Source organism: Siniperca chuatsi, linkage group LG7 (genome assembly GCF_020085105.1).
Source record: "Siniperca chuatsi isolate FFG_IHB_CAS linkage group LG7, ASM2008510v1, whole genome shotgun sequence".
Taxonomy (NCBI): Eukaryota; Metazoa; Chordata; class Actinopteri; order Centrarchiformes; family Sinipercidae; genus Siniperca; species Siniperca chuatsi.
In genome coordinates, this window is record NC_058048.1 from 27,920,439 (window position 1) to 27,936,150 (window position 15,712).

Here is a 15,712-nt window from a genome sequence, read left to right on the forward strand (position 1 = left end):
ACAGGACAGATCCGGAGACAACATCATTGTAGGTTGTGTTTATAATTAAATAAAAAACAACCCTAAACATATATTTGGGATTTGCGATTGAAAACCTGGGATAAGCCAGTAAGTGGACCTGCTCACAACAAATCTGTGCATTATCTTGTGTAACCGGGTCATGATTTCTGGAAAGAGACATTGCTGTTGAGTTTTTCCAAATGTATTTTTTGGCGCTTTGAGAACTACAAGCCACGTGCCATATAGTCCCATTATAATTGAAAAATGCAGACATGTCTACGGCCAATACCTCCAAAACTCAGCAACTCACACCAAAACAATCTAGATGGATAATTAGCACTACAGGTAACAGGAAAAATTTGTAGTTTGGATTTTGGGCTGAACCGTCCCTTTAACTCATTTGTCCTATAGGATGGTGACTTCAGTTTGGGATTACAAAATGTTGTCATAATTGTCATCAAACCACCTGTGTAGTTTGCCTTCACTAGAGGCTTAATAAGTGTTTTAGAACCAGTGTTTGTTTTTGGATCATTGACGAGTGTCAAGACAACTGGCTGCTCCACTGAGGCAACGAAACCTTTAACAGGTTTTATTTTCCCTTCAGCTGATGGAAAACTGAGAGCTGCAGAGGACCTCCGAGACCAGACAGGAGGAATGAGGTAACCAACAGTGGAAAAACCACTGAGGAAGCACACAATGCACAAGTGCACACACACATGACCATGACTCCAATAATACACTCTTATCATGTTTATAGTATGTACATCTAAGTGGCTGTAAGGCCAACAAGTCAGAGAGGCTCACTGTCCAACAAAAAGAAAAAAACAAACATCTTCTGCTGATGTGCTTTTGGCACTGAACCCTCTATAGATCCTGTTCACTCATAGAAAATAGTCTAATGAAAATACCTTAAGATTACCAGTAATTCTTTCTATGACAGCCTACCATTACACTATATAAAAAAGTCACTAAAGTTTTTATGCTGTCCTGACTCTTTAGGATTATATCCTGCAGTGTTTCCGATTATTACCTAGAGTGTGGCGGCCCGACACAGTTTCATAATGAACCGAAAATGTTTTACACTCCTCATAATAAACATAAACGATCTGTAACGTTGTGTTTTGTGCCGTTGCTTCAGCAAAGCATCTCTCACTCCCAGTCATTCAGCCCCTCTCCCTCCGCTGTACACGTGCACGCTCTCACACACAAACACACACAGCAGACGGCAGAGCAGAGAGGCCGCGGCGGAGACACCAGGTGAAGTAACGTTTTACTCGAATCGACAACAACTCAAGGAAAAAGTAGACAAGAGATATTTCCACCTGGTTTGTCCGCAGTTGTTGTTAAAAACCACAGCGCACATGTTAAGCTAATAGCGAATTGATACGAACAAGCTAAAACGAAAGCTGTTTCTTGGTTTGCCACAAATCTTAAAATGTGGCAAATCTTGTAAACTTACTGCTGGCTGAGACAAACCAGCTCCTCCTCTCTCTACAAGCGTGATCACAGCAGCAGCAGCAGAGGGAGGAGGACAGAGGACAGGAGGAAGGACTGAAACTGACTGTGTTCTTCATTCTTACTAAACTTCACTCAGTATTTTGATGTCAGGAATATTATTTATTTTACTGACATTTTAGATTTGTGATTTTGCTCTAATCCTGTTCTGAATTTATTCTTTTTTTTTTAAATAATCATTTTAAAAACCCAATTCTTTAGTAATGAAAAAAGAACCAGTATTGATAAAGAATCAGGCCGATAAGAGTATGGATAAGAAAGATAAAATCCTAACGATACCCAGGACGAGCAAATTGCAGTTCAGATCCCTTCACTATAAGCCTTGTTTAACCAGTGTTATTTTGTTATTATAATTTTTTTTTAAATGGCACACTCACAAAAATGTGAAGGATTACTACTACAACCTGTGTTTTTTTTTTTAGAAATATTGTAATGATAATAGTCCAAAATTATGTAAAATGCATAGTTATTAGTCAAATAACATCATGTTCTTGGTGGAGGGACCCCCCCCCCCCCTCTTAATTTTGCTCTCAACATGCGCCAAATTGATGCATTTAACTTGAAAATGTACAAAATCTTCTTGCGGGGAGCATGCCCCTGGACCCCCCTAGAGGGTCCGAGGTCCACCCACCACAGTCTCACAAAATCCTGTGGGAAACACTGATGCTGAAACACAAGTGTGTTGAATTAGAACATATTATTATATATATATATATATATTTTCAATTCTAACTGACATAAAAGCCATTCACTCATGTAGCTGTGTCATCTCTGAATAACAGGGTTGTTAATGAAGGTTACTGGTGCCACCTTATGGATGAAAGATGTTATTTCCTGGTTGCTGCAGCATCTAGCTCAAGTCCTTTACCAGATGGATCTGTGCAAATCCCTTTAGTTTGTAATGATCTCATTTTAATTTTAGATTGTTTCAAGTCTCTTTGCTAAGCAAAGCGTACAATAGTAAAAAAAAAAAAAAGGGCGCCTTTTGTGATAATGACCATTTCAAAGTGAATCGTGCTAATGATGTATTAAACATGCATCTGACATACATAATTATTAACAATTTAAATTCCTAATTACAATAACACACAACAGTATGCATGGTAGTTTAAGTGTTAATGATGTATTTTAATATGAAAACTGGCTGTGTTTTGCAGAGGCCTCAAACCCACTTCACCACAACCAATGAACAATACATTATTGTAGACAGTGTCTAAGTGTCTATGAAAAACAACAAGATGCGTGCGCGCCGTATATGTATATGTGTGTGTGTGTGTGTGTGGAAAAGGGCAGTAACCTATAAGAAAATCACTTGGATTACACAAAGTGTCAGAGTACAAACAAATCTAAAGTAAAGACACACCCAGTTGCACAAATCTAACACCCATTTACTTGCCTGCACACATGCCCACACCCATCAACGCATACACAAGCTGTCACACACACACACACACACACTGTGTGTGCATGCATCCCACTTAACCGGTTGTGTCTTAGTCATTTTACTCAGTTTTTAGAAGTTTAACTGACATGTGGTACTTAGCAATGCCATGAAATATTACTTGTTCCATTAGGATGCTGTGTTTTTATAGCTAGTTGTTTTATTGAGCTATTTTGTTGTATTGTGTTTTTTTGCAATATTGTATTATTTTGTGGTCTTGTGATGCATTCTTATGTAAATATTGCGTATTGTGTAGTCCGGTCGAAAAATAGCATTTGTTTTGATAAAGCCAAGGATACAAAACCAACTGCACAACTGCAACAAAAAAACATGGATACTGTCTCTGTGTCTTTGTCTCACCTTCTGCCATAGTGCCTCTCTGGAGGCCAGACTGGAGCAGGCGGCTACAAACCAGCAGTTTCCCAGCTGGCCTTGGTGCAGGTCGTGGGCACTAATGCCGTTCACAAACAGATGGGGGTCGCTGCATAACTCCTAGAAGGACAAAAATGATTGCAATCAGTGTTAACCTTAACACACACACACACACACACACACCACTTCAACTGCATTTGGAAATATCAGGGCCAAAAAAAAAACAAGAGAAAAATCAAATAAAATAATAACTGAACTATTATTTTCGAACGTGACATAATTTCAAAGTTCACTTGATAAGATGATTTTTTACAATTCATTTCCCTCTTAGAGACAGACAGAAATAGTCAGCAGATTAACGGTAGAAGGAGGTGGTCATACTGGGCAGTTGCCATGTGTGGATGAATGTAAAGCAGGGCGTTAGCCAGAGCACTCAGTCTACCGTCATAAGGTAAATACATGGTAAACACACCAACCGATTAAGTAGAAATCGCTTCTGAATGTTCAAAGCAAAACAAACCACAGAGTGTATGAGAGGCAGATTAACAGGACGGCAGCCAAATGATAGGGCTGGGATAAACCAGTGATGCACACACCCAGCAAGTCCACTAACCATGTAGAGACAGACGTATACATGACTTAGTGCACTTATTCACGTTATATATCTTAAAAAACGAGATCGAACTTGTTAATTAGTGAGACATAGCCTGTTTCGAGTGTTTGTGCTAAGCTAAACGGCTGCTGCTATAGCTTCATATTTAGCATAAAGATATGAGTGGTATTGATCTTCTCATCTATATCCCCACCAGAAAGCAAAGAGGCATATTTCTCAAAATGTCAGAAGATTATTTTAGGTAGATGGTACAGAGATCTTTAGTTTTAAAACAATGACATTTCGAAATGGTTTCAGTATTGTCTTGTATGTGTCCTTTTGTAAAGCCACATGACAAACTGACTGATGTATATAAAGAAACCAAAAAGAACTTCAAATGCCCCTCGCTGTGTGTGCATTCTCAAAATTAGAGGTCACTATTTTAAGTACGCATACTGTATATGACCAAACACACAGTACCATAAATGTACTCATCTGTTCAACCACAAAAAAGACACACACACGTACGTTTGTTACACTATCCCCGTGGGGGACAGTCATTGACATAATGCCTTCCCTAGCCCCTTACCCTAACCATCACAACTAAATGCCTAACCTTAACCCTTACCCTAACCTAATTGACTTGAGGTCCCCATGGGTAGAGTTAGTGTGCATTCAGGTTAACATCCCCACCGGGATATAAGAACATGAAACACACACACACTCACTCACTCAGAGTGTAGTAATAGACTGGATGGTTCTCCTTTCCACACTGTTTTCATCCTCCTCGTTTCCTCCTTAAACATACATATACAATGTTGGCACATCTGCAACGCTGAAAACATTACACTACATTAATGTAGCTGATGTTGACATAAGATGGAAAAAGTCATAAAATATTCATTGAAAATATTCCAACCAACATTAATAATAATGATTTACTGCACATGCTGTTCATGTCTAATTGCAAAATGGTGTCAATGAAAAAATATTTAAAATAAATAAATAAAAAATATTAAGTTTACAAGCTTAAATAATTGATCTGATATGAATGAAAGTTTAACTGGAGAATATGACTCCTGAAAGTGACAGTCACGATCAGCTAGAGAGAATCACTCTGTTGTTCTGTATCTACAGAAACACTCAGTCCACTCAGCGGTGTTACAGAGTGGGGGTTCTTCCCTCACACATGATCTTTGGCTGAATATAGGCACCGGCTGCAGAGAGCACTTTAACCAGAAAAGTTTAATTTTGGCCTGTTATCAACTTACCCACAGAATTAACATTAGTTAGGGCAAGCTGACAAGATCTGCTGCGAGCTATATTATTAGCCTCAAAAATCCAGTATCGGCAGAAAGAAGAAGTTAATGCTGAGGTGTTTGCTGTAATTCTAAAGCTATTTTAGCACATTTATAGCTACTTTGTAGCTTAGACACTGTTTATCAGCAAAGTTGATCAGTACAGTTTTAAGTTCTTAACATGTCGTTACCCTGAGGTTTCACCAGGTACCTCAGAGAGACTGTTAAGTTTAGGGTGAAACAATATGAATGTTTCCTCTCTCCACTCCATGGACAAATCAATAATATTGATCAGAGTGCTTCGGGTTTCCTGTTTAATTATTTATCAGCTCAGATCATCAATGCTTGAGAGTAAAAGCATATTATACAGTTCAGGCTTGAGCTGAGTGTGTTTTTAATACTGTATATACTGAGTTCTGGAGGAGGAGGAGGAGGAGGAGAAGAGGAAGAAGAGGAGGAGGAGAGGAGGAGGAGGAGGAGGAGGAGGAGGAGGAGGAGGAGGAGGAGGAGGAGAAGAGAGGAGGAGGAGGAGGAGGAGGAGGAGGAGAAGAAGGAGGAGAAGAAGAAGAAGAAGAAGAAGAAGAAGAAGAAGAAGAAGAAGAAGAAGAAGAAGAAGAAGAAGAAGAAGAAGAAGAAGAAGAAGAAGAAGAAGAAGAAGAAGAAGAAGAAGAAGAAGAAGAAGAAGAAGAAGAAGAAGAAGAAGAAGAAGAAGAAGAAGAAGAAGAAGAAGAAGAAGAAGAAGAAAGAAGAAGAAGAAGAAGAAGAAGAAGAAGAAGAAGAAGAAGAAGAAGAAGAAGAAGAAGAAGAAGAAGAAGAAGAAGAAGAAGAAGAAGAAGAAAGAAGAAGAAAGAAGAAGAAGAAGAAGAAGAAGAAGAAGAAGAAGAAGAAGAAAGAAGAAGAAGAAGAAGAAGAAGAAGAAGAAGAAGAAGAAGGAAGAAGAAGAAGAAGAAGAAGGAGAAGAAGAAGAAGAAGAAGAAGAAGAAGAAGAAGAAGAAGAAGAAGAAGAAGAAGAAGAAGAAGAAGAAGAAGAAGAAGAAGAAGAAGAAGAAGAGAAGAAGAAGAAGAAGAGAGAAGAAGAAGAAGAAGAAGAAGAAGAAGAAGAAGAAGAAGAAGAAGAAGAAGAAGAAGAAGAAGAAGAAGAAGAGAGAAGAAGAAGAAGAAGAAGAAGAAGAAGAAGAAGAAGAAGAAGAAGAAGAAGAAGAAGAAGAAGAAGAAGAAGAAGAGGAAGAAGAAGAAGAAGAAGAAGAAGAAGAAGAAGAAGAAGAAGAAGAAAGAAAAGAAGAAAGAGAGAAGAAGAAGAAGAAGAAGAAGAAGAAGAAGAAGAAGAAGAAGAAGAAGAAGAAGAAGAAGAAGAAGAAGAAGAAGAAGAAGAAGAAGAAGAAGAAGAAGAAGAAGAAGAAGAAGAAGAAGAAGAAGAAGAAGAAGAAGAAGAAGAAGAAGAAGAAGAAGAAGAAGAAGAAGAAGAAGAAGAAGAAGAAGAAGAAGAAGAAGAAGAAGAAGAAGAAGAAGAAGAAGAAGAAGAAGAAGAAGAAGAAGAAGAAGAAGAAGAAGAAGAAGAAGAAGAAGAAGAAGAAGAAGAAGAAGAAGAAGAAGAAGAAGAAGAAGAAGAAGAAGAAGAAGAAGAAAAAGTCATAAATCACGGTTGAAATCAGACTTGCAATCAAATTAATTTGAATTCATAAAAAAAAACTGAAACGAACATAAAAAAAAAACATTTTAAAAAATCCAGTCTTCAGTCCAAATCATATTCAGACCACACCAGAGTCTGCTTGTAAGCGGACAGAGATCTACCTTTTCGGTCTCACGGCAGCTTTTGCTCTGAAAAGGAGTTAGATGGCATCGTCACCTGCCTAAATGAACTGGACTAAACACACCAAAATTCATTTTAAAGTGAATTAACAGGATTTTAGGCAGGATAACGGCTACAGAAAGCCCTTTTTAGCCCCTTATATTTACCCTTCCTTCAACAAAAACAAATTCTCATTCTCAGGTATGAATATGTGAAACTGCATATGAAGCCAAGAACTGACAATGATGTTTTTAAGTGCTTTGAAACACAGTGTACAGTGTAAACAGCAGCAGATAGAAGCTGGAAAGCTATTAAGCAATAACTCCATTATGAGCATCATATTTCCCCCATCATCATAACTTAAACAGCTGCAGTGGTTACTGTTGCACTGCATAAAAACATTCCTAAAAACAAATATCGTTCAGTGAAATGCAGCGGGTGACTCAAAGTCTCTGAGACAAGGCAAGTTTGGCAGTTTAAGCAAACAACTCTGTGATGTCAAACAAGTTCAATGTTTATTCTTGACTGAGGCAATCTGTTGAGATGTTTTATTAAATCAGTTATCCACCATGTGAAAACTGATCTACTCACTCAAAATGATTCATAACATAAAAACTAAATCATGGTACTTTTCTAGACAGAAGGAAATATTTGTGTTAGTTTTGTCAATATTAATTTAGTACTGTTTAAACACAATGCAGTACGAGAGAGAGATCATTCATATGGGCAGAAGTGGAGACACGAAACAAAAACATCATTTGATCACAATTCTCAGGTTTATCAGTGAAGTGTAAAAACTACACTAATTCACTGCCCCCAGTGCTCCGATTACCACTGGCACCACTGTTGCTTTTACTCTCCACATCTTTTCTAGCTCCTCTTTCAGAGCTTGGTATTTTTCAAGCGTCTCGTGTTCTTTCTTCTTGACGTTGCTGTTGCTTGGGATTGCTATCACCACTGCCTTCTTCTGCTGTTTGTCGATCAACACGATGTCTGGTTGGTTAGCCATCACCAGTTTGTCAGTCTGGATCTGGAAGTCCCACAGGATCTTCATCATCCTCAACTACCTTAGGAGGTGTCTTCCATTTTGACCTTGGGACTTCCAGCCCATACTGATGACAGATGTTCCTTTACACTATGCCAGCCACTTGGTTATAGCGTTCCATGTATGCTGTTCCTGCCTGCATCTTACACCCTGCTGTTATGTGCTGAACTGTCTCAAGGGCATCTTTGCACAGTCTGCACCTGGGGTCCTGTCTGGTGTGATAGATCCCAGCCTCTATTGATCTTGTACTGAGTGCCTGTTCTTGTGCTGCCATGATTAGTGCTTCTGTGCTGTCCTTTAGTCCAGCCTTTTCCAGCCACTGGTAGGATTTCTTGATATCAGCCACTTCTTATATCTGTCTGTGGTACATGCCGTGCAGGGGCTTGTCTCTCCATGATGGCTCCTCCTCCTCCTCCTCCTCTTCCTCCTCCTGATGTACTCCTGGGTCTTTGTTGTTTCATCCTGGACAGTGGTTCTGACACTCACTAGTCCTCTGCCTCCCTTATTCCGCTTAGTGTACAGTCTCAGGGTGCTGGATTTGGGGTAAAACCCTCAATGCATTGTGAGGAGCTTCCTTGTCTTGATATCTGTGGCCTCTATCACCTCCTTTGGCCAGTTTATTATACCAGCGGTGTATCTGATGACTGGCAGGGCGTATATGCTGATGGCTCGGATCTTATTCTTCCCATTCAGCTGACTTTTCAGGACCTACCTTACTCTGTGTAGGTATTTGGCTGTGGCTGACTTCCTTGCTGCCTCCTCATGGTTTCCATTTGCTTGTGGGATCCCAAGGTATCTGTAGCTGTCCTGAACATCTGCAATGTTGCTTTCAGGTAGTTCAACCCCCTCGGTTCTGATCATTTTCCCTATTTTTGATACCATACAACCACACTTGTCCAGTCCGAATGACAATCCGATGTTGCTGTAGGTCCTGGAAGTGTGGCTCAGTGAGTCGATCTTGCTCATTCTTGGCATACAGCTTTATGTCATCCATGTAGAGGTGACTGATGGTTTCTCTACTTTGGAACCGGTATCCATAGCCACTCTTTGTGATGATCTGGCTGATGGGGTTCAGGCCTATGTAGAACAGCAGCAGGGATAGTACATCACCTTGGAATATGCCGTACTTGAAGGTGACTTGTGCAATTGGCTTTGAGTTGGCTTCTAGAGATGTTTTCCACAGCCCCATTGATTTCTTGATGAAGTCAAGTGTCCTGTTGATCTTGTACGTTTCCAAGCATTCCAGTATCCATGTATGTGGCATTGAGTCATAGGCTTTCTTGTAGTCAATCGAGACGGTGCACAGGTTGGTCTGCCTTGTCCCGGGTGACTGCTCTATCAACCAGTAGCTGGTGCTTGGCTCCCCTGGTATTACTACCAATTCCCTTCTGGGCCCTGTCCATGTATTGAGCCATGTGCCTACTCATCTTACCTGCTGTGATGCCTGACAGGATCTTCCATGTTGAGCAGAGGCAGGTTATTGGCTGGTAGTTGGATGCAATCGTTGCCTTCTGGGGATCCTTCATGGGTTAACCCAAGGACGGAGAGTCCTTGGGTTAACCATTCTAGGTGGGTCCCATCCATCAGCAGCTGGTTCATTTGTGCTGCCAGGCAATCATGGAGTGCAGTTAGTTTCTTCAGCCAGTAGGTGTGGATCATGTCAGGGCCTGGAGCTGTCCAGCTCTGCATACCTGGCACTCTTTCTTGGATGTCTGCCACTGTAATGGTTACTGGATCTTGTTCTGGGAGATTGCTGTGGTCTATTCTTAGATCCACTTCTTATTTCTACTAAGACCATACCTGAGACCAATCAACTGATTTATTAGACAGACAGACAGACAGATGTGTGCAGCAAAAAAAGGTTATCATCATGATTGGGTAAAATATGTTGAAAATATGCTGTATTTTCTTCCTACAACACAATGACTATTACTCAATTTTACAAATCCAGAATTTGTTCCAGCCAAAGATCACCGGATCAGAACACTTTCCATGTCTGTTCCGAGCCATATTTTAAATCATATTTCACTCCCACAATCCCTGTAGTCCCAATTCAACCACAAACCTGAGAATAACTGAAGTTAAGAAACTATACTATACCTATTCAATTTGCTCAGTAACTACAGGAGTGACATCTCAACGTGTTATTCTGCCATCCATATATTTGCTCAAATATTTGTTCAAAGAGCAAACACAACATGAACGAACACACACACACACACACACACACACTTCCAGGGTACTGGAGTGGGATTTCAGTGGGGTAGATTCCATAAATTCCTCTCCCTATTCAGTACATGTAAACTCTCCTCTCTCTATATGCATGCGCTCCTTTGTACTTGTCTCATGACCGCCACCCCCCTTTCCCACCTACTGTCTCCGGTCCCTGTTTCCTGTCTATCTCCACTGTGAATCAGCTGATCAGCTCACTGAACAGTTTGTGGTGCAGCAATAGCTGTGCCTTCATCTTTGAAAGTATGTCAGTGTTGCTGTTTATCTAATGGAGTAAACAGTGAGGTTTACCACTACAGTTTCGATTGAAACCACCAGCTAAGTGTTACTATAAAGCTGACAACGTGGAGAATTAAAAGCCTTATCAGGAACATTTCTGAAATGCTCTTACATTCCTTGGCTGAAACATGTGGAAGTCTTGCTTGTTAACCATTTCTCACCTTAGGCCTTTTCCAGGTGACTCTGCCGATTTGGTTGCTCTGGTAGAACAGAGACTGGTCGGACGTGGGGAACAGAGGGTCTTCAAACAGACGTCCATTCTGCTGACACTCCCTCCTTAGTGCAGAGAAAGACTGGGCCTCGTACGGGACCACCATCCCCCTGCAAAGACAGAAACTGACAGGTTTATCAGGTTTATTTATTTCCCCCCCAATTGTGTTTATCGGGTTTTTAGTACATTATATACAAAAATGCATAAACACAATTACATAAGAGAGTATTTAAAGGTACTTTAGACAACAGACCATGAGTTTACCTTTTTGAATTAGTCTATAAAAAGGTTGCCAAATTAAATTAAACTTATTTACATTACCTCTTAGTGAAAATGTAATTCTTTCTAGCTAAGTGGGTTCCTCTACTTCCAGTTTAATAAAATCGGTCTACGTGCTAACAATGTTACAAAAGAGACCGAATTATATTGGTTATTTGACAGCTTTATATCTGAATCTTTAACACCCAAAACAGCCAGACATGGATCTGGTTTATCATCAGGTATGAGTGGTTTCTGTAGGACTTCCAGAAACATTTGTACTATACAGAACAACTTTATTGTTAGACCAACGCGTTTTCAGCAAAGAACATTTTAAAAATAGGTAGGTATAAGGCAAAAAAAAAAAAAAAAAAAAAAGGAATCCTGGGGAAAACACTGCGTATTATTCATCATTATCAATGGTGCTCTGTGTGGCTTTTTAATACCAATAAAATCAAAACCTCAAGCTGAATTTGGTGGGAAATCTACTGGACAGCTTTATAACACAGAACAGAAAGAGGGCGCTGTTCTTCGAGATCAAATAGAGCTAAAGTTTTCAGAATATATCTCTTGGATGGTGGAAGGAATGAATGAAATTGCTTGACCTTTGGCCTAACACATGTGTCTCATTTTGTCTTTCTTCAAAACCAACAGGAAGCAGAAGCAATTAGGAGCAAAGTACACGATTTCAATAATGAAAACAACCAGCAGTTTTGGATGCATGCATCCAACTAAAAGCTGGTACAAAACCAGTGGAAGCACGATTAGCATTTAAGTTATCCATAGGAAATAGCAGCTTTTATGAGGATTCAAGGTGTTTGTGCAGGATGAGAACATTGTAAATAAATGGCACAGGTTTACTGATTTTATGGACAACAATAAATATTTTTACTCAAAATAACTCAAAATTTCCAACTTTTAAAAGCTACAAGACTATAATGTGCAGATGTACAACTCAGTATTACAGTTGCACCTAAGGCCAAACCAGAGGTTTTTACACTGTGTCACTAGATTGGATATGAAGGCAAATCACTGAATCATCTACTATCATACCGTCAGAACCTTGAGCCATGTAATACAATAGTAGCTGTAATTAAACAGACAATATGTTTATGATAAAAACATCAAGTATATACCCTATAATGTAAGTTCAGATATACTTTAAAATATAGCAAAACTGATTTTCGAGTATCATTCAAACCAGTCCAAGAGGACACAGTGGACATTTCTCTCCTGACGCTGTTCACATTGTGATGTGGATAAGGATTGGTAACAAGATAGTCAAATACACATTACATAAACTATGCCACCAGTCATGTGACAGGATGACAAACAGAAACTTGGACAGTCATGTTTGACTGCTGCAAAGCAAACACATGATGAAAAAGTGTGTGTGTGTGCAGCATTAAGTGCCTGATCTGGTGAGTTAAGTCCTAACAGCAGTTTCCTGTCTGCCAAATAAAGTGAAACGACGACATAAAGAGGAAGCAGTGTGTTTGTTTGGGATGGGGACATGGGATGCCTGTTGAGGCCTAAAGTTATATTTTAAAAGAGTTTTACCAAAAACGCAACTAAAATATTTTCCTTTAACCTGGTGTGTGATCGGTCCTTGTAGATTCAGATCGGCCTCCCGAGGTCCGGAAATATTGGCTGTTTGTAATGGAGATCAGTGCTTTTTGGTTTCAAAATTAGATTTGAAAAACTCAGGTGAAGCCTTTGTTTCCAGTGACATTTTCTCACAGTAATCTACACATCTCATTGTCAACTTCATACAGCTTCATTCTTCTGCATCATTTTTTGTGTGGAGATAGATATTTGACAGGTAGTAGTAATCAATGAAACTATTTGTATTTGCATTAAGTTAACATGAACAGAAAAAACACACAGCTTCTACGCCTGATTAAGGTCACTGTGATACATTTTTTCACATCTCCAATGCTCAAAGAAAATAAAAGCAGTTTAACCATGAACGCTTGTGAATTTTACTTTGTTAGGGAGATTCTTCTCAGTCTTAAAAGTATTTTACCCTTCATGGTGCGGGGCAAAAGAGATTGTACAGTTACAGAGTTGTACCCTTGTACAACTACAGTAAAAGTTACACAGCTGTCTCCCTCCTTATATTTTCAACTTGAATAAATAAAATAAAAAAAGCGAAATGCTTTCGGTACAGTGTGTGAGGAACATCTTGTCATGCTTGCACACTGTTGGACTTTATAATAGGTAGCAGAATACGCACGCTCACAATGCTCATTAATTATGGTTTCAACTGCAAAATCAGTTTTAAAATCCCTCACTAATGCAGCCTGTGGAAAAAAAAAAAACACTCTTCTTCCTTTATATTATTAAACATTTCAACTCACTGCTGTTTTCCAACCGCGATTCTGTAACACAAATATTGAGTGAGCAGTTGGCTCTTTCCATTCATTTTCTGTCATGTCTGAATAAAGTCATAAAACAGTTTGATGAATGTTTTGTATTCTATGTGTAAAAACTTGCTAAACTTACAAACTAACCTGAAGCTACCTCTCCACATATAGTTCAGGTATTTCATTTTGATACTTTAACTTTACTTTGCTGATAATACTTAAATATTTAAGTACGGTTTTGAATGCAGGATTTCTACTTGTAGTGGAGTACTTCCACGGTGTGGTATTAGTACTTTTACTTAAGTAAAGGATCTGAATACTTCCTCCACCACTGGCTGCTAGGATGCTGGTTACCATGTAGACCATTCATGGGACACATCAGGCCAGTCAGTAATTATATCAGTGTCAAATAAAAGGCACTTAACAGAGAAGATACTGAACAGAGCAGACGAAAGAGTGAGTGTGTGTGAGAAGACTTCTTCAGTTTTCCTCAACAAATTATATTATAGCATCCCCAGCTCACAGTGAGGTCTGTGAATAATCCACAAATGAAAATCCATTGTAGTGGGGTGGCAGACAAATATCTCAAAATCTGAACAAATAAAGCAAACTATCTGCTTGGGACGAAAGTTTAAAAATATACAGCATATATGCAATGACGGGGAACTGTCCCTTTAACACTGGGAAAGTCCTGTGGGTTTTAGGAATCAAAGAAAAGGGCCTCTACTGAAGAGGATAATAGGGATGAGAATACCATTTGTGGCATCATTTAAGTGTTTCCATAGAAAGTGGGTTGTGAAAACGTCCCAGAAGACATTTGAAGGTTGATAGATAGAGGATGTGAGCAAGCAGGCTGTTTAGAAGACCAGCATGACTGGGAAATGACTCATCATCAGAGGGGGGAGGGGGACAATGTGTTTTTGTGTTTGTGTGTAAGTGCATTTAATCATATGTTAAACAAAACTAGTTCACACTCACGTTGGCCATTCTCACATTTACAAACATTTTTAACATGTGTAGTGGAAAATAACTGACTATAGGTCTTTTACACCGCAGACATTTTGATTTGTCATAATAGGAAAAGCACAGGTGTTAACAATAACATTAACGATAGCTCCGTTCTATTCACGTGTCCCAGTAAGACATGACAGTGAGCCAGCATGCACATTACCATGACCCTGAAACTGAACCAGCTAAACTGAATTCAGCAATCATTAATTTTATTATTTACACGTGTGCTTTATGCCTCAGTGAAAAATGCCAATAATATTACAGTTATCTGACTGCATATTGAAAGTGAAATATAAAAAACAGACAGACAATCCATTTTCTGTACTGCTGGAGGTCGCATTGTTAGAACCACTGTTCCGCAAAATTAAGATTATATTTTCAAAAACACCACAATGGTTCCTGAGGATGCTGCTACGTGACTTTAATCCCTTTGCTTGGAGCCTGAACTCATAATGTGATTTTATTTAATCACGCTTTCACTCCCAACAGTTCCCTACAAAATCAGTAAAGAGGCTGGGGTTTGTTTATGGTATAATCGTCTAATATTATTACATTTAAACAAAAAGCAACAGTTTACATGCTCAATAATCTCTTGTGTTAAATTCTGACAAAGCATTGTTGTTAAGGTGTAAGAAACTACAACAGTCGAGACCTGGAAATGAAACACAGCCTTCCTGTTAATAGTTTCCTGTCAAACTACTAATCTCTTTATCAAAACATTTGCTGCTGAAATGATAAGACTTATTAATAAATTAGTTGATGGACACAAAAACTATTCGAAAACAATATGTGTAAATCATTTATCCAGCAAAAATGCTAAACATGGTTACAGTTTCTCCAAATGTAAGGATTTGCTTCTTAACATTATTTTCAACTGTAAATCTTTGAGTTTTGGACAGGTCAATACTGATAAATATTTGAGAGATTAAATATTTGTTATTTAGTGTTTATTTTTTTTACTGTGACCTACATGTGCACTAAGTGAGACATTTTACATTGTAAAAATAAACTTGTCAGTGCTCTCTGGTGAACAAACTATGCATCTAATGGTGACACTGTTTCTAAACCACCTCAATTTATACTTTTGGCATTTCTGTACTGTAAATTCTTGTTATTTAATCGGCAGAAACATATGCTGATACCTATCTATCTGCAAGCTAATAAAGGCTCGTATCCAATACATTAGCCCTACCGCTTAATTAGGCTCTAAATTTGAAGATGTGGCTATTTTCTGACACAACTTGAAAACTCTCAACTACTGCACGACTAGTTCTGAGAAGCTGAACTCTGTGAGAAATTAAGA

At 38.9% G+C, this 15,712-nt stretch overlaps 1 protein-coding gene across 1 annotated transcript in view; it reads right to left on the reverse strand.

Annotated features, from left to right (window-relative positions):
- The window catches only part of capn5a (calpain 5a), a 33,764-nt gene that overhangs the window by 16,306 nt on the left and 1,746 nt on the right, over positions 1 to 15,712 (reverse strand). The window contains exons 2-3 of the mRNA XM_044201537.1: positions 10,725 to 10,884; positions 3,317 to 3,448 (exon numbers count right to left, since the gene is read on the reverse strand). Of these exons, the coding sequence (XP_044057472.1) occupies positions 3,317 to 3,448; positions 10,725 to 10,880 (288 nt within the window). The 5' untranslated portion in view covers positions 10,881 to 10,884. The remainder of the gene's footprint in view (positions 1 to 3,316; positions 3,449 to 10,724; positions 10,885 to 15,712) is intronic.